Consider the following 18,514-nt stretch of genomic DNA (forward strand, 5'->3'; position numbering starts at 1 on the left):
AGAGTTTTGACATCTTTTAAATTGAGAGCTTTTCTGCAGCTACCACTGAAAAGTCTTCTGTGTGCCTCAGCTGGGATTACTTTTTTTCCTCTCAAAGTCTTTAGAGCCTGGTTTTGCAACCTGGAAAATGAGATTTACAGATCTCATTAAATTAAAATATCTTTTGTTGCCTGGACAGCTATTCCAGATGTGGAAAATGTGAAGCTGAATTAAGTCCTGTCCTTTTTTCCCCTCTCATGTCCTTCCCACTCCCATTGTCTGGAAGTTTACATCTCCAGGAAATAAAGCAAAACAAAACACAAATAGAAGCAACATTCTTCCAAAACACACACAACATTCATTTTAGATTTTGGATTGGAGGCTAAATCTCCAGGTTCTTTCCCTTCCACACAAGCATATGGGTGCATCACACAGGTATACACACATACATTGGGAGTCTAATGCTTTGCACATGCTCAGAATATCTTTTCTTTTCAGTAGAGATCTGGGGTATCATGATTGCATACGTGTGTACACTGATAGTCTGGTGTTATGTATATGCCCAGAGTTACTGTGTCTTTTATATTCAGTAGAGATGTGGGGTGTCAGAAATGAATATATGTGTACACTTGTAGTCTAATACTCTGCATATACTCAGAGGCACTGTATCATCTTGCCTACTGTATACCAGCAAACTGAAGCCCTCCAGATGTTGTTGAACTGTAACTCACATCAACTCTAATTAGCTAACAAAGAATGTTGGTTGTTACAATCCAAAAACATCATTTTATACTGTGCCCAGTCCACTTCAAGGGGAATATGGACAGGCTGGAGTGTGTCCAGAGCAGAATGACCAAAATGGTGAAAGAGAGCTGGGTATGCTTAGCCTGGAGAAGTGGAGGTTAAGAGTGAATGATAGTCATGTTTAAATCTTTGAAGGACTGTCATACTGAGGATGGAGCAAGCTTATTTTCTGCTGCTCCAGAGACTGGGACATGGAGCGTTGGATTCAAGCTAAAGGGAAATTCCAACTCACCATTAGGAGAAAGAACTTCCTGATATTAAGAGTTGTTTGACAGTGGACTATTCTGCTTCAGAGCGTGGTGGAGTCTCCTTCTTTGCAGTTTTTTAAACAGAGGCTGGATGGCCATCTGTCACAGGGAATGTTTTGATTGTGAGTTCCTGCATGGCAGGACTGGATGGCCCTTTGGGGTATCTTCCAACTCTGTGATTCTATGATTCTATCATTTTATGATTGTATGATTCTATCATTCTATAATTGTATGAGGCCCCTGGGATTAGCCTCCAAGTAAATGTAAGCCGCAGAAAGAAGATAACGTTCGGTGTTTTGCAATCCATGTAAGGCTTTACAGTTTCTGAGTAAGCTCTCCCTTCTTGACTGTGCTAACCCATATGAACAAGCATTTTAAAAAAAATCCACAGGTTGATGCAAGCAAAGGAGAGGAATTTGTATTCACAGTGCATTGTCTCTCTGTAACGTATTGCAGTGAAGTGGTGCCTTGCCAAGAGTGGAGGAGAGGAGGAGGAGAGAGACCTTCAGCCTGTTGTAGGAGGAAGATCAGGGTGGTACGGGTGTCATCAAATTTAATGGGAAAGGATGGTGACTTTGAAACTGCAGCCTTGCCAGCATTACAGCTGCATTGCCTTTTATGGCCTTGGCTTGCCCTTGGTTTATGTTCTTGGGAGGTGCAGCAATGTTAGCCTGGCTGAGGCATGTGCAAGTGTGGACTGGAAGAGAGATCAGAGTTTCCTTCAAGCCTCCCTGGATGAAACACGCACAGAGGGGAAGAAACGTGAGGGGAAGAAGTTGCTGACCCCATCCCCTTGGTTCCAAGGTGGAGAATCTCTGGGGCTAAGCAAGAAAACTTTTCTACATTCCCATGCATATGCAACAAACTAGGCATTTAATATTATAAGTTTTTATTTTGAAGCTGGAATCAGAACTGGTGCAATTCTACTGATTCCGACTCCACCTGGAATTCTTTCTGACTCCACCACTATAACTTCACAATACTGGGAGGCAGGATTGTTTTTGGGGGTGAGGAGCCCCCAAACCAGCATGCAACAGCCCCACAAACGTGTTGCTGGTCATTCAAATAAGTTGTTCAGATGTTACAGAATGTGGAGAGTTGTGTGGCACTGGTGGGGCGTCTCAGGGCCACACTGGACCTTGCCAAAGGCCCACATGCACCCCACCCCATTATTACCCCTGGCAGAAACAAACAAAAGTGGATACTTCATCCTTTTGCCATGGCACCATGTTTTAATAACGATTTGTCTGTGTTTTCCCTCAGCATTTCCATGATGGCCGAAAAGCACAGCAGCACATTGAGACCTGCTGGAAACAGCTTGAATCGGTGAGTGTAAATAGTGTCTTGCTCCGAAAGTTTATGGGACTGTGTACAGTGGACCCTTCACATTTGCTGGGGTTAGGGGTACAGGACCCCCATGAAAGTGGGAAAACAACAAATAAAAAACCCACTGCTTTTCTTTTTTAACCTGAGAGAACACTAGGAATCTCTAGGCCCTCCAGGGCAACTGTGTGGTCAAGATCTGTCAGACGTTGACCATGAAATTATGCTGGAAGACCTACAAATGCCTAGAGAAGTGTTCACTCTAGGAATCTCTTAGTCCTCCAGCATGACTTTTGGCAGACGTTGATAACAAAGTCACACTAGAAGACCTAGAGATTCCTAGAGAGAACATATTAATCAAATCCAGGAATAATCAAATCCATAAAAGTCAAAGCCGCAAATGTGGAAGGACAAATGTAATAAGTTGTAGCAAAGTCCCTACTGCAGCACAGATCTGTACCTGTCCCTCCTAACCCTCTTGCACCATTTTTAGGCAGGGGGAAACTACACCCTGTTAACTTCTCCTGTGTCCACTACCTACCGTAATTCCCCATTGTCATTCATTTGTTTGGAGTATTTACACTCTGGCAATGGGGAAGGGGATTAAATCCGGCAAATGTTAGCTGCTCTTCTCTCCCTTAGAGGCTACAACAGTGGCAGTTGGAATATGGACGGAGGGTCTCTCACCTGTAGCTGGACCAAGGCATGATGGAGCTCTCACCAGGCACTGAGGCCAAGGCATGATGGAACTATGCTTAGCAATTAGTTAGTAGCGATTATTAAGTTACACCTTGAAATGTGTTGGACTGCTGTATAAGGAGATGCAGTCTTTCAGATAGCTTATCTTTAAGGGGAAGAGACCAGAGTCTCTTTTTCCAAGTAGAAAGGGACAAATTCATTTGTATCTCCCTATCCATTGCATGCTGCCAGATGTTCCACTTGAGGTTTTGAAAAATACATCTTCTTAAGGTTAAACTGCAGAAGGGGACCCTGTTGCCTTTTCAGTGGAAGCTTCAAGGAGAGGGAGTTCATCCTTTTTATGGCCAAGAAAAGGCTGGTGTGGGAAGCTGGAAGGGGTTGATGATAGCAAAACTAGCTTTGGGGGATCCAAACATGTGGATCCATGGTCATACTTGGATCGTCCTCTGATCAAATGTCTAATCTGCACTGTAGAAATAATGCAGTTTGGCACCATTTTAATGGCTATGACTCAATCTTATGGAATCCCAGGAACTGTAGTTTATTGTGACACCAGAGCTCTCTGACAGAGAGGCTAACTATCTTAACAAAGCTACAAATCCCAGGATTCTATAGCATGGAGCCATGGCAGTTGTCAGATCGCATTATTTCTGCAGTGCAGATTAGACCTAAATCTCCTAAACCAATAAACAAACACACAAACCCAACGTGATGCTGACGACAACCCTATGTGTCATTCTCTTGCTTTCATAAAAACGTTTTTTTCCTTCCTTCATCTCATTAGAGTAAACGAAGATTCGAAAGGGATTGCAAAGAAGCTGACAGAGCACAGCAGTATTTTGAAAAGATGGACGCAGACATCAACGTGACGAAAGCAGATGTTGAAAAGGTAAAAAAGAGGATGGGTTGCAGGTGGCAACCATGTAAATGTATCTCATTTGTTATTTCTTCTGTCTTTTGCTAATTGATATCATGGCTATGATGGATAAAATTAAGAGTGGTCAAACCTTGCATTTATTCAGTTGCTGTTAATTACCATTTTATGACCTGTGCATGAAAGCCAGTGTGGTGTAGTGGTTTGACCATTGGATTATGATACTTTAGGCCAGGGTTCAAATTCCTGCTTGACCATGGGAACCCTTTGGGTGACCTTCAGCAAGTCATACGCTCTCAGCCTCAGGGGAGGGCAAAGGCAAACTCCCTCTGAGCAAATCTTGGCAAGAAAACCCAGTGACAGAGTTGCCTTAGAATCACCATAAGTCAGAAATGGCTTGAGGACCCAGAACAACAAAAAATTAATGAGATATCTCCAGATCACCGTCTTATTGACAGTTTTGCTCAGATCTTGCAAACTCGGGTTAGCTGTGGCTTCCCTAATGGAATCAATCTACCTTGAATGTAGATTGTGGAATGTGGAATTTTCTTTTTGCCTGGGGTTGCACTTTCGTGTGGGCAAAGTGCGTCCCCAGGGCCATTGTTATTTTAAGAAATACACAAAAAACTGACAAAAATACTGTATCCACATATGTTTTTAACGAAAGATATTATTTTCTGTGCAAGAAAAACCAATCTTGCAAAACAAAGATCTTACACAAGAAAAATCTTACACAAAGAAACAATTGTGCACAAAAAGTACACACATCATTTTGTCATAGAATGTTGTTTCTATATGAGATTTTTGTTGTGCGAGATTGCTGGGTTCTATGTAGAAAGCAGCAGTTTTGCACAAAATCCCGCCACACATGGCTACCTGGAAACAAAGTTTTTCTAACAAAAAACTGCAGTTCTCACACAATTCTCTTTCCCCAGTATACTTCTGTGAAGAGTAATTTCCCAAAACACTTCAAGATGTGGATGGTTAAAGAATCCGTGAATAGTGTGGGACGACATCTGTTTTATCTGCAGCTGATAGAAAACTGTGACAATTATTTGTCCTCACTTGCGAGAACAAAATATTCCAATTTCCACATCCCTACATGTGATATGATAGGACCCTTATCTTGAGAAACCAGTTTCTGTTTGTGGGGTTTGTATTCTTGATGCCTTGGAGTTTTTGAGAGAGGGGAGTCCAAAGTTTCTAACACGGTTTCCTAAAAATAGTCAGGGAGGTCCCGCTTGCCCTTTGGCACAATCACGTTCTTCTCTTGTTGGTCAGAAATAGCTGCAGACAGGCTGATCTGCTGCTTATTTTAAAGTAGCTGCAGTCACTGGTAGCAGCAAAAGTCACCATTGATTCATTTCTGGGGCCACCTTAAAAAACCTACAGATATATCCTTACCTTTGTGGGCAGAAGGCTGCTTTGAATACTCTGTTCCCAGTTAGATTTGTCATTTTTTTAAAAATGTGGTGTAGTGAGTTGGTCCTCTGCCACATGTAGATGGGTTTGAGAGTCCTTGTTAACATCATAATCAAACATTAACAGTGGTCCAGTGGTATGAAAGAGTCCGTTTGTATTAGTGATCTTGTTTGATACTTTGTGCATTTGATTGGCAGTTTGAGGCTGGGAAGAGATATGAAGGCTGAGAACGGGTTGGGGGAGTGAATTTCCCTCTGTGGCTAACCTCTCTGCATAGTTTTCTGCATTACGGTGGAGAGAGATGGGTCACGCTTGTGCACTTTGAGTTTCTTTGTTTGCTGCTGCACTGTATAACCTTTTGGAGACCATCTTCTATTGGACTTGCCTGGGGCAGTGGACTGGGGCTCAATGGTGTCCCCATAAGCAATGGAGTTTGGTTGTTGTTTCTTCCTTCTGCTTCTGCTGCACAGAATGGGACTTTCAGAGAGAACTTAGCTGCCATCACCCATTGATTTGAATTCCCCTTGCATAGCAACACAATGGGACGTTTGCTGGGATTATTCTGTACTGAGCTTTCCTCGTCCGACGCTGCAGACACTTTCCTCTCCCCTAGCCTGGTGAAGAGATGGATCCAAGCAAAGGCACATGAAAGGAGTGTGAGAGAGAAGATGTGCTTTAAAGGAAAAGGTTTTATTCTAAGAAGGATGTCTTTGCCATGAACAATTCTGTCACTAGGTTTGGCATCACCTGCTGTGGCAACTCATGGTGTCACCACCCCATTGTTTTTCATTTGCTTGGCTGCCTCCTCCTCATTCCGCAAAACCTCCTCCCCAGGAAGCCATTTTTGTTGCCAATTTCCCCCATCCCTGGCAGTGGCTGACCTACTTGCTCAGCTTGTGCCACTGTCAGGAACAGCACAGCAGCTGCTTTCCCTTCTACCTGATAGTTTTTGGACCCTTTAATAGATTTCCCGGAAAGGTGTTTTAACAGCCCTGTTGCAAATGTGACCAAAAAGCACGATGCATATTTCGTTTTGCTGAATTAGAGGCGATGATTCACTTAGACATCCCGTGACCCAGAGCAGAGAATGAATCAAGCAGCCTTGTCCTCCTCTTCCTTTAAAAGGCTCAGTTCATACATTTCCTGGGAGGTGACCTATATCATGTGAATGTGATGGAGGAAGGGATGCATGCAAATCCCTTGTGCCACACACATAATAATGTAATATGTGGAGCTGGCAAACACCCCAGATGGAGGCTAATACCTGTGTAAATCCTATTGCATGATTCTGCCTCCCTTCTTCTTGTTTCTAACTGCTATTTTTTGTGCTGAAGTTCCTTTTTAAATGGTTTTATGTTTTTAACTGGTTTCAGTATTTTATAGTTTCATAATGTTTTCACTTTCATATTTAAATTTTTTTAAACTTTTTAAAAATCTGTTTTAAGCACCTTTGAATTCCAAACTAGGGAAAAGGGGTGATGATGATGATGATGATGATGATGATGATGATGATGATGATGAAAGTCCTCCTAACCTTGTTGGACTTCATGTCTTATCAGCCCTCATCCTTGCATACATTGCATAGGGGTGATGGGACTTGCAATATAACTACATCTGGAGTGCTACACATTTCTTTACTCCTAACCTCCCACCCTCAGAGGAAGACAAAAGCAACTGACCCATCAACAAATCTTGGCAAGAAACCCTTGTAATAGGGTTGCATAAGTCAGAAGTGACTTGAAGGAACGCAAGAACAACAACAAGGGGAAATGATAGTGGAATCATAGAATCAGAGTTGGAAGAGACCACAAAAGCCATCCAGTCCAACCCCCTGCTATGCAGGAATTCACAATCAAAGTAGGGTTTTCTTGGCAAGATTTGTTCAGAGGTGGTTTGCTTTTGCCTTCCGCTGAGGCTGAGAGAAGAGTTGCATCTAAGAATTGTCTTTTCCTGGGCATGGGTGTCCTTCGGGGGGAAAAAACTCTGCTTCCTTCTCTCCCCCACAATAAAAGTGAATAGGCAGAGTTTTGACATGATATTGTTGTAGGAAACGTGGGCCATGGACACTATTGTTGTTAATGGTTATGCCTCCTACTCTCTAAAGGCTCTCCGGGTAAATAAGAAGTGGCCTTGCCATATTGGTGTCAACATCACTGATAGCCAAGGTATTAAGACAAATGTGGGCATCTAGCTCTTGGAATTTGTTTAGAAATCAAGACCAGTTATTTTATTTTTGTGTCTATTTATATCCCTCCAATTAAATCCAATGATCAGGTCAAGGATGTCTGGCATAAAGTAGAGAACTATGTACTCTCCCAGATTATTAGTTTCCCAGACACGTATGTTTATATCTTGGGCGACTTCAATGCCAGGCTTGGCCCAAATAACAATGAACTGGAAGCTAGATACCCCATTCTGAGCAAACTTAGGGACAATCAGTCCTTTCCAGACAGAAACTCAAAAGATCTGTCCCTGAATTATGCTTGCGAAAAACTGCAGGAAACATGGAAGTGGGATGGTGGCACTTTAAGGGATCTGAGACTTTCTTTAGTTCTTCTTTCTGGACCACATTTTAAAGTTTCTGTTTAATTTTCTTTAACCACTTTCCCCTTAGGGCTGCCAGTTCCAGATCTTCCTAATGTTTAGATAGTTGCTCCTCATAGGGCATGGCTTCCAGACCTTTTACCGTTTTGGTTGCCCCCCTCTGAGCATAGTCCAGCTTGTCAACATCCCTCTTAAACTGTAGTGCCCAGAAGTGGACACAGTATTTCAGGCAAGGTCTGACCAAACCCAAATAGAGTGGCATTTTTACTTCTCTCAATTCAACTTGACTATCTTTCATGTCCAGTTTTTCTTCCCCAAAGATGCACACACAGAAATACCAAACAATGAAAGTGACCTTATCATGGAGAAGGAATAGGAAAACCAAAACCAGTGGTTTTATCTCAGATGAACCACGAGGACAGTTGGAATACCTGGCGCAACTTCAGAGCTGCCTTTCATCTGAAAGATATGGAGGAGGGAGAAGGAGGAAAAGATGGCACAGAAAATGTGCTTGTTGCAATTAGAGATGAAGAAAAATGTGTAATGAGGTATGGCAGCCTGAAAGCTTGTGGCTGAATACCAAGCTTGGTACCAAGAGAGAAAAACAGTGATAGAGAGGCTGGCAGTAGGGAGAAGAAGGGAAGATTGTTCTTCAGTAACAAAGGCGGTGGCCAGTGTTATCTAACCCTCCAAGTGTGGCATGATATTCCGCCAGATTATCTCTGCATGCTAATGAGGAGGAATGAATGGTTTGGGGCAATTTAAAAACAAAAAACATAGCCACTAATGAAGCTGTAATGAGGAAAGAGAAGTGTTGCCTCATAGCTGAAGATAGGAGATTATAAAGCCACAACTCAGTTGCCCAAATGAATGACTCACACGTTCACTGCATCCTCAGCCTTCTCCCAAGATCACATTGGAAAATGTAGCATACCAGGGGATTCCAGAAGAAAGTCTGCATGTTATTTATTGATTAGATTAGAGCAAATCCTTTGACTGCATAGACCATGAAAAGTTGTGACTTGCACTTAGAGGAATGGGATGCCACCACATCTAATTGTCCTGATGCATAACCTGTATTCAGGGCAAGAGGCTGCCATCAGAACTGAGAATGGTTTTCAATCTGCAAAGGGGTCAGGCAAGGCTGGATTCTGTCACCCTATTTATTCATCCTACATGCAGTAAATATCATAACCAGAACATGTTTAGACATGGAGGAAGGAGGAGTGAAGATAGGAGGAAGAAACATCAACAATCTGAGACATTATACTACTAGCAGAAAACAACAAAGACTTGGAACAATTACTAAATAAAGTCAATGAAGAAAGTGCTATGGTAGGTTAATACTGAATATTAAGAAAACAAAAATAATTACCGTGGAAGAACAACATTCATTCATCCTAGATGACGACAAACTAGAAATAGTCAAAGAGTTCCCAGACCTTGGATGAGATCAAGAAATCAGAAGACTAGGATTGGGAAAGGCGTCTATGAAAGAACTAGACAAGATCCTAAAGTGCAAAGATATAACTCTGAACACTAAAGTGAGGATTGTTCAAGTCACTATATTCACCATCACCCAGTGGCATCACAAGAGGGGTGCGGACCACAGCAGGTGACACCCTAAAGAGAGGTGACACTACTGCTCCTCAGGCATCTGCTTTTGGGCAGAACAGGGCTGTGGCATTCACCTGTGTGCTTTTAAAAGAGATGGTCTGAGTGGGGTGAGGCTTAGTGGAAGGAGCAAGGAGAGGCCCTAGTTTTTAAAATTTTAGGACTGGAGCATGGTTTTGGCGCAGCTTCCGGCCTCTTAGGATGCATGCATCTTTTAAACAGCACACTTCCAAAGTGACTCAAAGCGGCTTTATTTGGCCTGTCTGTTTGGGCCCTAAGTTAGCATTTGCCTTCTTTGCTTCAGCATCACTGTGCTGTGTCATGTTCACTTATGATCCACAACCATCTCAATATCCTTTTCACATGTACTGCCACCAGTAAGCCAAGTATCCTCCATACCTCTGCATTTGATTTTTGTGGTCTATATGTAGAATTATGCATTTGTCTTTGTTGAATTTGACCTTTCCACATCCCTCTTCCACTGATTATGTCACATCCATTCTCATGCAGTATTTTAGAAACTGACTTTTGCACATTTCCAATGAGTTCTTTTTTTTTTAAGAAGAACCTTTTTTAAAGGTTCTGTAGCAATTATATATCAGCTAAGCATTAGAGTAATGTTGTTTTAGTGCTAACATTCCTCTTTGTCTCACTTGTTCTCTTTTGAATCTGTGTCCTGAAGCAATAACTGTGCTTACTTGGCAGCAGGAATCTTTACTGGGTCCCAAGACAAATACAGATCCATTTCATTTTGGGAAGTACTGAGTTAATTTAAACCAATCTGGGGAGTGGGAATTAAAACGTCTTTGGTAATGCTGGGAGCTCCCAGGAAATACATCAGGATGAAGAAAATGTCATTTATTTTGGATCTTCAAAATAAAATGGGTTTGTGCAGGAACAAAACTTGGCATTTACTGAGAGTCCCCCCACCAACCTGGAGGCAGCCTCAGATAAGATTTAGAGACTTATCACATGAGGAAAAAAAGCTGAAACATAGCAGGAGATGTAACTTTCCAACAGGATGCCAGTGTTCATTTAAAATTACTTCATTACACTGTTTTGTCCCCTCCTGCAAAATTTCATGCTTAAGGCATGCTGGTTGCAACATAGAAAATTTCAACTGGAAGAGAGCAGGCTAGAGTAAAGAAAGAGTTAAATAAAGCTGTGTTTTTTTCATCCTTCCCCCCCCCCCCTCTCTATTTCTCCTTCCTTTTTAAAGTCATGCATTTATGTTTGAATCATCCCCCTTGTATTCCTGCCTCTCCATTCCTGCCATGTTTATCTGCTCAGGGACAGAAGCATCATTTTGGCTAGCTGCCTCCTGGCAAAGATATAGCAATACAACATTTGATGAGTCGGGGAGGAAGAAAAGCCAGACTGAAGTTTGAATTGGAAAGCACAGTCCTGGACCACTGCTGAGAGGTCTTTGAACTACTCCACTCGGTAGATCTGGAAGGCCCCTGAAAAAATATTTACTGCCCTTTCCGGAGATGTGCAGACCCATCCCATGCTTGAGCCGCCTTTTGTCTTTTACGTACCATTTATATAGGAGACAGTTATGTCCATTGAGCCTCTTGCTGATTCTGGAATTAGGGCATTGTTTCCAGCAAAGAGCTCCCTGTTGTCATTCTTGGCAATAAAAGATAGGTTTCATGCAGTGAAGCTGTTGCCAAGGAAGGACCAGATCTTGGAGAAATTATTTTTTTAAGAGAGTGGCTCCAAGGAATCTTCCAGGTACACTGGCCAGAGGATGCTGGGAGTCGTAGTTGAAAAGATAACATTTCCATTGGCGAGACAAAAAGCTACTGCCTTTGAGATCCAGATTGTCTTGAATCAGTTCTATTGATTTTTATCCAAAAAAGAATTAAGATTAGTTTGACATGACACTGCCATTTCGAGATTTACTCTGCGCAAAGTTTGCACGCGGTTGCTTTGCATAGAAAAATAATATTTTATATGCAGATAGTAGCCTAATCTGTGCAGAAAATACAATTTCTCCACAGAAATATTATTTTCTCTACAGAAAATAATGTTCTGTTATTCTGTTTCCTGTCTAGAACATGCTGTAATTGGGAATTTAGGGCCCGAACAGACAGGCCAAAATAAAGCTGCTTCAGGTCACTTTGGAGATATGCTGTTTAAATGACGCACGCATGTTCAGAGGCCAGAGGCTGCGCCAAAGCTGCGCTCCAGTCCTTAGGACTAGAGCATGGTTTTGGAATGGCTTCCGGCCTCTCAGGACACATGCATCATTTAAAGAGCATACCTCCAAAGTGACCTGAAGCAGCTTTATTTTGGCCTGTCTGTTTGGGTCCTTACTCTACACAAAATTCTCCTGTGGTTGTTTTGCACAGAAAATGCTCTTTCTTCCTGTGTAAAACAACCACGTGCAAATTTTGTGCAGAATAAGTCCTGGATTGCAAATGCTGTTTGGAAACTCTGCAATTTTCAAACATTTGCAGAGGAAATAAAATTGATAAAATTACTTGTTGGTTCTTTTGAAAACTGGTGATAAGTTTCATCCCCAAGAAAAGCTAATTTTAACGGGCGACCTTAAGCGTTTAAAACAGTGGTGGGTAATGGGATGGTTCACTAGGTCCTCAACTTCTCATCCATCTTCTCCCTTCATAGCTTTTTGTAAAGAAATTTTAAAAAATAGCATGCCTTTTGTTTCATTTGTCTGCAATATATAATTAGACTCTGAGTGGTGAGTGAAATGCCCTCTTCACAAACTCAGAGATACTCTCCATGCCTGTCTTCCTTCAGGTGCCTTGGCTTTGCTGAAAGACTTGTGGGGTAAAGATGGGAAGCAAAGGCATAAGGGCTGCAGGCGGGAGGGAGAGAATAAGTTCAGACGAGGAAATGGAGCAGATGGGCGGAAGACCAGGGAGCAAATATTAAGTGGACCGTGAAAGGAAAGACAGAAGGCTCCCAGTGAAATTGAGGAGGAGGGGAGCGACAAAAGGGATTGTTGAAGGAAAATATTTCTGCAGAAATTTTAGGGGAGGGCAGGACTGGATGACAACAATAATTCCAAAGCTGTTCTGTGCAAGAAGAATGAGTGGACCACAAGGAATAAATTAACGGACTGAAGGCTGTAGTGAGACCACCTACAGAGGAGTTTGCTTCTCTCCCCCCCCTTACACACACACATACGCACACATTCACACTTATTCTCTCACACATGCCATATATCGTTGTTGCTCCATATCCACAGATTCTTTACCCACAGTTTGATAATATTAAAAAATATATGTAAATTCTAAAAAAGCAAACCTTGACTTTGCCATTTTATACAAAGGATATCACTTTACTATGCCATTGTATTTAATGGGACCTGAGCATCTGCAGATTTTGGTACCAGTGGGGGTTCCTGGACTCAGGATTAGGCCCCAAGGCACAGCCTCTCTGAGATGTTCTTATTCTCTCTCCCCCCCTTTTTTTTTGTCTCTCGTAGGCCCGCCAACAAGCTCAACTCCGTCATCAGATGGCTGAAGACAGCAAAGCAGAATATTCGTCCACATTGCAAAAATTCAACAACGAGCAGCATGAACATTATTACACGCACATACCCAACATCTTCCAGGTGAGGGTGCCTTACTGGTGGCTACTAGTGGACTGCCATGTCGGTCCCTGGCTGTGGTCAGGCGTCGGTAGGTGGGATTAAGACACCGAGTGGTTCCGTAGTTCCTATGAGCATACAGTGGGACCTCCATAAAAAGGTAAAAATAGTCCCTTGACATGAATGTCTAGTTGTAACTGACTGTAGGGGGCGGTGCTCATCTATGATGACCCTAAGGCGAACATAGAATGAGGTTTTCCTGGCAAGTTTCTTCAGAGGGGGTTTGCCATTGCCATCCTCTAAGGCTGAGAGAGTGTGATCAGTTGAGCTAATATTCAAACTGTGGTCTACCAGTATCCTAGTCCAATGCTCAGACCACTACACCACGTTGTTGCCTTACCAAATCCCATTATTCTGTAGGATGGAGCCATGGCAGTTAAGGTAGTATCAAACTGCATTATTTCTACAGTGTAGATGCACCGCAGAAGACATGATGACAGAGACACTGCATCACCAGCTGTGATTCCAATGATGGAACTTTGTTATCGTGGCTACATCTGATGGTTCCACCCTGGAAAAGGATATCCTTTCAGCCAGGCAGTGTCCCAACCAAAAGGTTTCTGGAGTGCTTCAGATTGGGATACTGGGAAATGACATCTGCAGGGCCTCCTGGTAGCAGAGCATGTTGAGAACAGGCAGCTGGAAAGACCATGTAGGCTCCTGCTCCCAGTGCTGGTCTCAAGGCATCATGCAACCAGGAGAGCATGGCAGAAGTTATTAATTTATTTTAAACATTTCTATCCCACCTTTCTCCTGATAAAGGGACTTGAGGCAGCTAGCAACCTATTTACAACAGTATAAGTTAGATATCATACAAAATAAAAGTAAAACATTACCCTCACTCCGATCTCCAGCACTTCAGAATCCCTTTGGTTGGGGTGCTGCCAACCTGGAAATATGTTTTGGGAGTCATGTTCAGTTGTTAGCAGCCATAAACTTGAATCCCCAGAGTTGCAAGATTGTTTAGTTCAATTTATGATTTCATAACTACTGCACAGCCCGTATGTTCACAGTGTGGGCAGCTTCCTGCCACTGGCTGTCGTTTGCAGGATGGGGCAGTTCACCAAATGATGAAGTCATGACAACTCCATGCCTTTTGTGTTGCAACATTTATTTGAATCTGCCATGGATTGTCCCAAAGGAACTGATTTTATTTATTTATTTATTATATTTTTTTTGCTGTGACGGCTCATTCATTTGCCCTTGGTTTGTTTGAATTGGCCCTGATGGGAGAAGATTGGAGGGGTGCTGGTTAACTAGAAGAATCTATGACTGTTACAGGAGAAAACTGGATGGTGATATCATTGTGTTTGCCTCCCTACTCGCCACCTCTGTTCTGCAGCTGTGGAGTGAGAAAACATTTGCCTTGCGATGGGGCAGGCTGGTATCAGCTGAAAACAGCAACACCAGCTGCCCTGTGTGTATTTTTGGTTCATAAACCCCAGCATCGGTTATGTGTATTCTCATTTCCCCAGCTGCGTAAGATCCCTAAGTTTGAATGTTAGCTGCTGATGTACTTTTTAAAAGCTGGACTTTAAAAAAAAATAATGGTCTTGATTGCTTTGCAAACCTTACTCGCAGTGAGAGTTGTAGAATCTTAGAATGATAAGAGTTTTAACTTTAACTTAGGACCCATACAGACAGGCCAAAATAAAGCTGCTTTGGGTCACTTCGGAGGCATGCTATTTAAAAGATGCATGCATCCTAAGAGTCTGGAAGCCACACCAAAGCCAAGCTCCAGTCCTTAGGACTTGAATGTGGCTTTGGTACAGCTTCTAGACTCCTGGGACGCATGCATCATTTAAACAGCATATCTCCAAAGTGACACAAAGCAACTTTATTTTGGCCTATCTGTATGGGGCCTTTGACTTAACCAAAAATGATCAACCTTGCCATTGAAATGTAACCAATTTATCTTTATCTGATAGGAATATAATTGAAATATCCAAATGAATTCTTGTTCTTATATGTACAGAAAATACAAGAAATGGAGGAGCGACGGATAGTCAGGATAGGCGAATCAATGAAAACGTTTGCTGAGGTGGACCGACAAGTGACCCCAATCATCGGAAAGTGTCTGGATGAGATCACAAAAGCGGCAGAATCCATTGATCAGAAGAAGGTGAACTGAGTAGCGTTTTTGAACATTTCAGTATGCATCTGGACTTTAAGAGATGCTGCAGGGCTTATGCCGTTGAATTTATGGGTAGCCAAGTAATGGTTTATTATTGAAAGAACAATTTGATACAGTCGGCTCTTAGTATCCATGGAGGTTCTACTATGGACCCCCCCGAAGATGCCCCCAAAAATGTGGGATCTCAAATCATGTGGTTTTTAATGGCAGTGTGGATGCAGCTGCACTCCTGCAGTGGCATGCACATGCTGCTATTAGGGCCAATGGGGCTTGCCATCCACAGCTGCTTAAATGAGGAATGTGTTCCAGAATTTGGAAACGTAACATTGAAAGTGGGTTTCTGGAGACTATTATTTGTTTTAATCCAACCCATTGCATATGTGTTTACTCATAATAAGACATATCTTTGACCTCACTGCTTCCTAGCTTATATTTCCCCTTGGAGTATCTCCAGTGAGGTAGAGGTCATCTTTCCACTAGGCCAACTGCAAGGGATAGCTGAGTGAAGCTTCTGCCTCTCCAAAATGCTGGCAGCAGCAAGCAAAGAAATTAATTTGTTCTAGATTTCTAACTTCCTGTTTTGACAATTTTATCCCTTTCTGACCTATAAAGGGAGTCGACTATTTTTAGCTCCATTGTAGTGGTCGGATGTTTGGATTGTGGAAGAAAGGATGTGATATGGATTAAGGAAGATTGAGTGAAAAAAAATTCTAAAGGGTTCAAAAGGCTTGGGATGGGAGTGGGGAATAACATGCACAAGATGTGATATCAGTTTGCCCTGTTTATTTTTCAAGTTTGGATCACTTCCTTTCCTTGGCTCCTTACTTTCTCTCTCTCTCTCTCCTTATCAACAAGAGAAAAGACAGAATACTCTTTAAACTTCCACAGATGAAAACTGGGACAGATGTGTTCAAGCAACATCAGTGTGTAGTCAAGATGTTAAAAGTTATTAATAAGGAAAGCACAAGTGAGGAGAGGCTGCAGCAGTTTGCTTTTGTCTGAGCCTCTTGGGAAGGGCAAGACTTTGCCCTCTCTTCCCTCTCCTCTCTCCTGAGCAGAGTAATGGAATGCAAATTACTTTTTCATTTTGAACTCAAGTTTGCAGTAATTTAAGTAAGCTGAGGACCAAGGAGGAAAGTGGGAGGAAGAGAGGAAAATGGGACATTTTAAAGCGTCTGAAAAAGTGGGACAACAGATGATTAATCCGAACTGTCTGGGCTTTGCCTAAATTCAATGGGTAGGCCTTATCAGTGGTTCCCTGGCCGTTTTTACCCAACTCTTTTACTCCCATTTTCAGGATTCCCAGTTGGTCATAGAGGCCTTCAAGTCTGGCTTTGAGCCTCCCGGTGACGTTGACTTTGAAGACTTCACCCAGCCAATGAAGCGCACCGTCTCAGAATCCAGCCTTTCCAACTCCAGAGATAGCAAGCCAGAATCCAGGTTCAGCGGCAAGTCGAAGGGCAAGTTGTGGCCGTTCATCAAGAAAAATAAGGTACCGGCTTCCTTGGAATTTGACTTAGTCTTAGTACCTTTGTAGTTTGAATCTTGTGTGTTATTCTTTTAATCCCAGCAGTGAAGTCTTTCTTTTCTTCTTCTTCTCCTTCTCTCTCTCTCTTTCTTTTTTAATAGAAATTAGTTTCTAAGAACTAATAGCTGACGTCCTGTTGTAACTTACTGTAATAGTGGGGTGTTTTTTTTAATTGCTGACTTTGGCTTTATTTTTATTTTTAAGTTTTAAACAATTATTTCAGTGTGTTTTTTGATAGCGTGTTAGTTTTGATTGGCTTAAATCTGTTTTAGCTTTGTTTTATTGAGTTGTCATGTCTCTGCCATGGTGGTTTTTTGTTTTGTTTCTTTTCCTGGTCGTTTTTCATTTTGTTTCTTGTTGAGTTTGTTTCTTTCCGCTTATGTTTTTCCCCCTTCATGCCAGTCATTTGCTTTTGCTTACATTGTTCAGCCCTTCTAGCAAATTAACAACATGCCTGATTTCACCATTTGCTTCCTTAACACTGATTTTGCCTTCACTTTTCAAATGTGTGCTGGTCTGTAATAGGACAGTTGTTGAGCGTTATTAATTCACAACAAAACTGAAACCGAATTTATGGAATGCAATGTTTTTATTTGCCATGTTCCCTTATCCATTGATTTTAAATTTACCTTATTCTAAACATTTGCTTCCCTGTCTGTGCCAGTAATGTCAGGGCGTTGTGATGTTAGGATGCTGACATGTTGTCCAGTTACGCTGTCAGCCTTGGAAGTAAGACTACAAAATCTACTATTATTCCTTCTCTCAGTATGTGTCTATTATGTATTTGTTGAATGCCTTCAAGTCATTTCCAATTAAGGTGACCTAAAGCAAAACATTATATCATGGAGTTTTCTAAGCAAGATTTGTTTGGAGGGATGTTTCCTCTGAAGGTGAGAGATCCTGCAGGGGGTTTCCATGACTGAGCAGAGAACCCTAGTCTCCTAGAGTCCTGGTCCAACACTCAAACCAGTATACCATTGGCTTTTCTTGGCAAGATTTCTTCATAGTGGGTTTGCCCTCATTGCTTTTCTCTGATGCAAAGAGAGTGTGACTTGCTCACCCAGTAGGCTTCCATGACTGAACAGGAATTTGAACTCTGCTTTCCTGGAATCCTAGTCCAAGACTCAAACCTATATACCATGCTGGCTCCCTGTTATTTATTGGTAACAGAGAACCAGCTCTTTCCTTGTTTGCCAGAGCTTTCCTAACTGGTTACCTGGGGTGATTCTTGCTCACCACAGGTGACCAGGAAGCTGCCTATTTAGAATTTAATGCTATGCAACATGCTGACAGTGTAGCCATATCCTCACCATAGTTGATATTTTATGTGGCGGTTAGCAAATGTTTGGGATTTACCTGTGTAATTTTTCTTATGTATGTTTCTTTTCCCTATCATCAGCATGATAAACGATGCATGGAGGCATGTTAACTGGGGGTCCTTATTGTCTCAAGATGACTTTCTGTTGGTTTAGATTCTTCCTTCCTCTGCCTTCCTCCCTGCCTCTTGGGTTAGAGTGGGTATTTCTCTCCTTTTATTCTCATGGCCTTTTAATGAGGTTAGTCTCTAGGACTGTGGTTTTTCAGACTTTTTCCTCCCTTCAGGGTGTTATGATATGGAGAGTGGAGTTTGAAATAAAATTGGAAGGAACCACAAGGCCCATTTATTCCAGCCCCTGCCATGTAGGAATACACAGCTGAAGCACTTCTGAGAGATGCTCACCCA

General features: G+C 42.2%; 1 protein-coding gene across 24 annotated transcripts in view; it reads left to right on the forward strand.

The window, feature by feature from the left end:
* The window catches only part of FNBP1 (formin binding protein 1), a 120,328-nt gene that overhangs the window by 61,518 nt on the left and 40,296 nt on the right, over positions 1–18,514 (forward strand). For 23 of the 24 annotated variants that reach the window (XM_089535216.1, XM_089535200.1, XM_089535201.1 and 20 more), the window contains exons 5-9: positions 2,295–2,357; positions 3,838–3,942; positions 12,965–13,093; positions 15,105–15,251; positions 16,561–16,755. In XM_089535216.1, the coding sequence (XP_089391342.1) occupies positions 2,295–2,357; positions 3,838–3,942; positions 12,965–13,093; positions 15,105–15,251; positions 16,561–16,755 (639 nt within the window). The remainder of the gene's footprint in view (positions 1–2,294; positions 2,358–3,837; positions 3,943–12,964; positions 13,094–15,104; positions 15,252–16,560; positions 16,756–18,514) is intronic. The other variant, XM_089535210.1, reaches the window with a different exon arrangement.

This window comes from Sceloporus occidentalis, unplaced genomic scaffold (genome assembly GCF_023333645.1).
Source record: "Sceloporus occidentalis isolate IW3139 unplaced genomic scaffold, rSceOcc1.0.p SCAF_8, whole genome shotgun sequence".
In the NCBI taxonomy this organism is placed as follows: domain Eukaryota; kingdom Metazoa; phylum Chordata; class Lepidosauria; order Squamata; family Phrynosomatidae; genus Sceloporus; species Sceloporus occidentalis.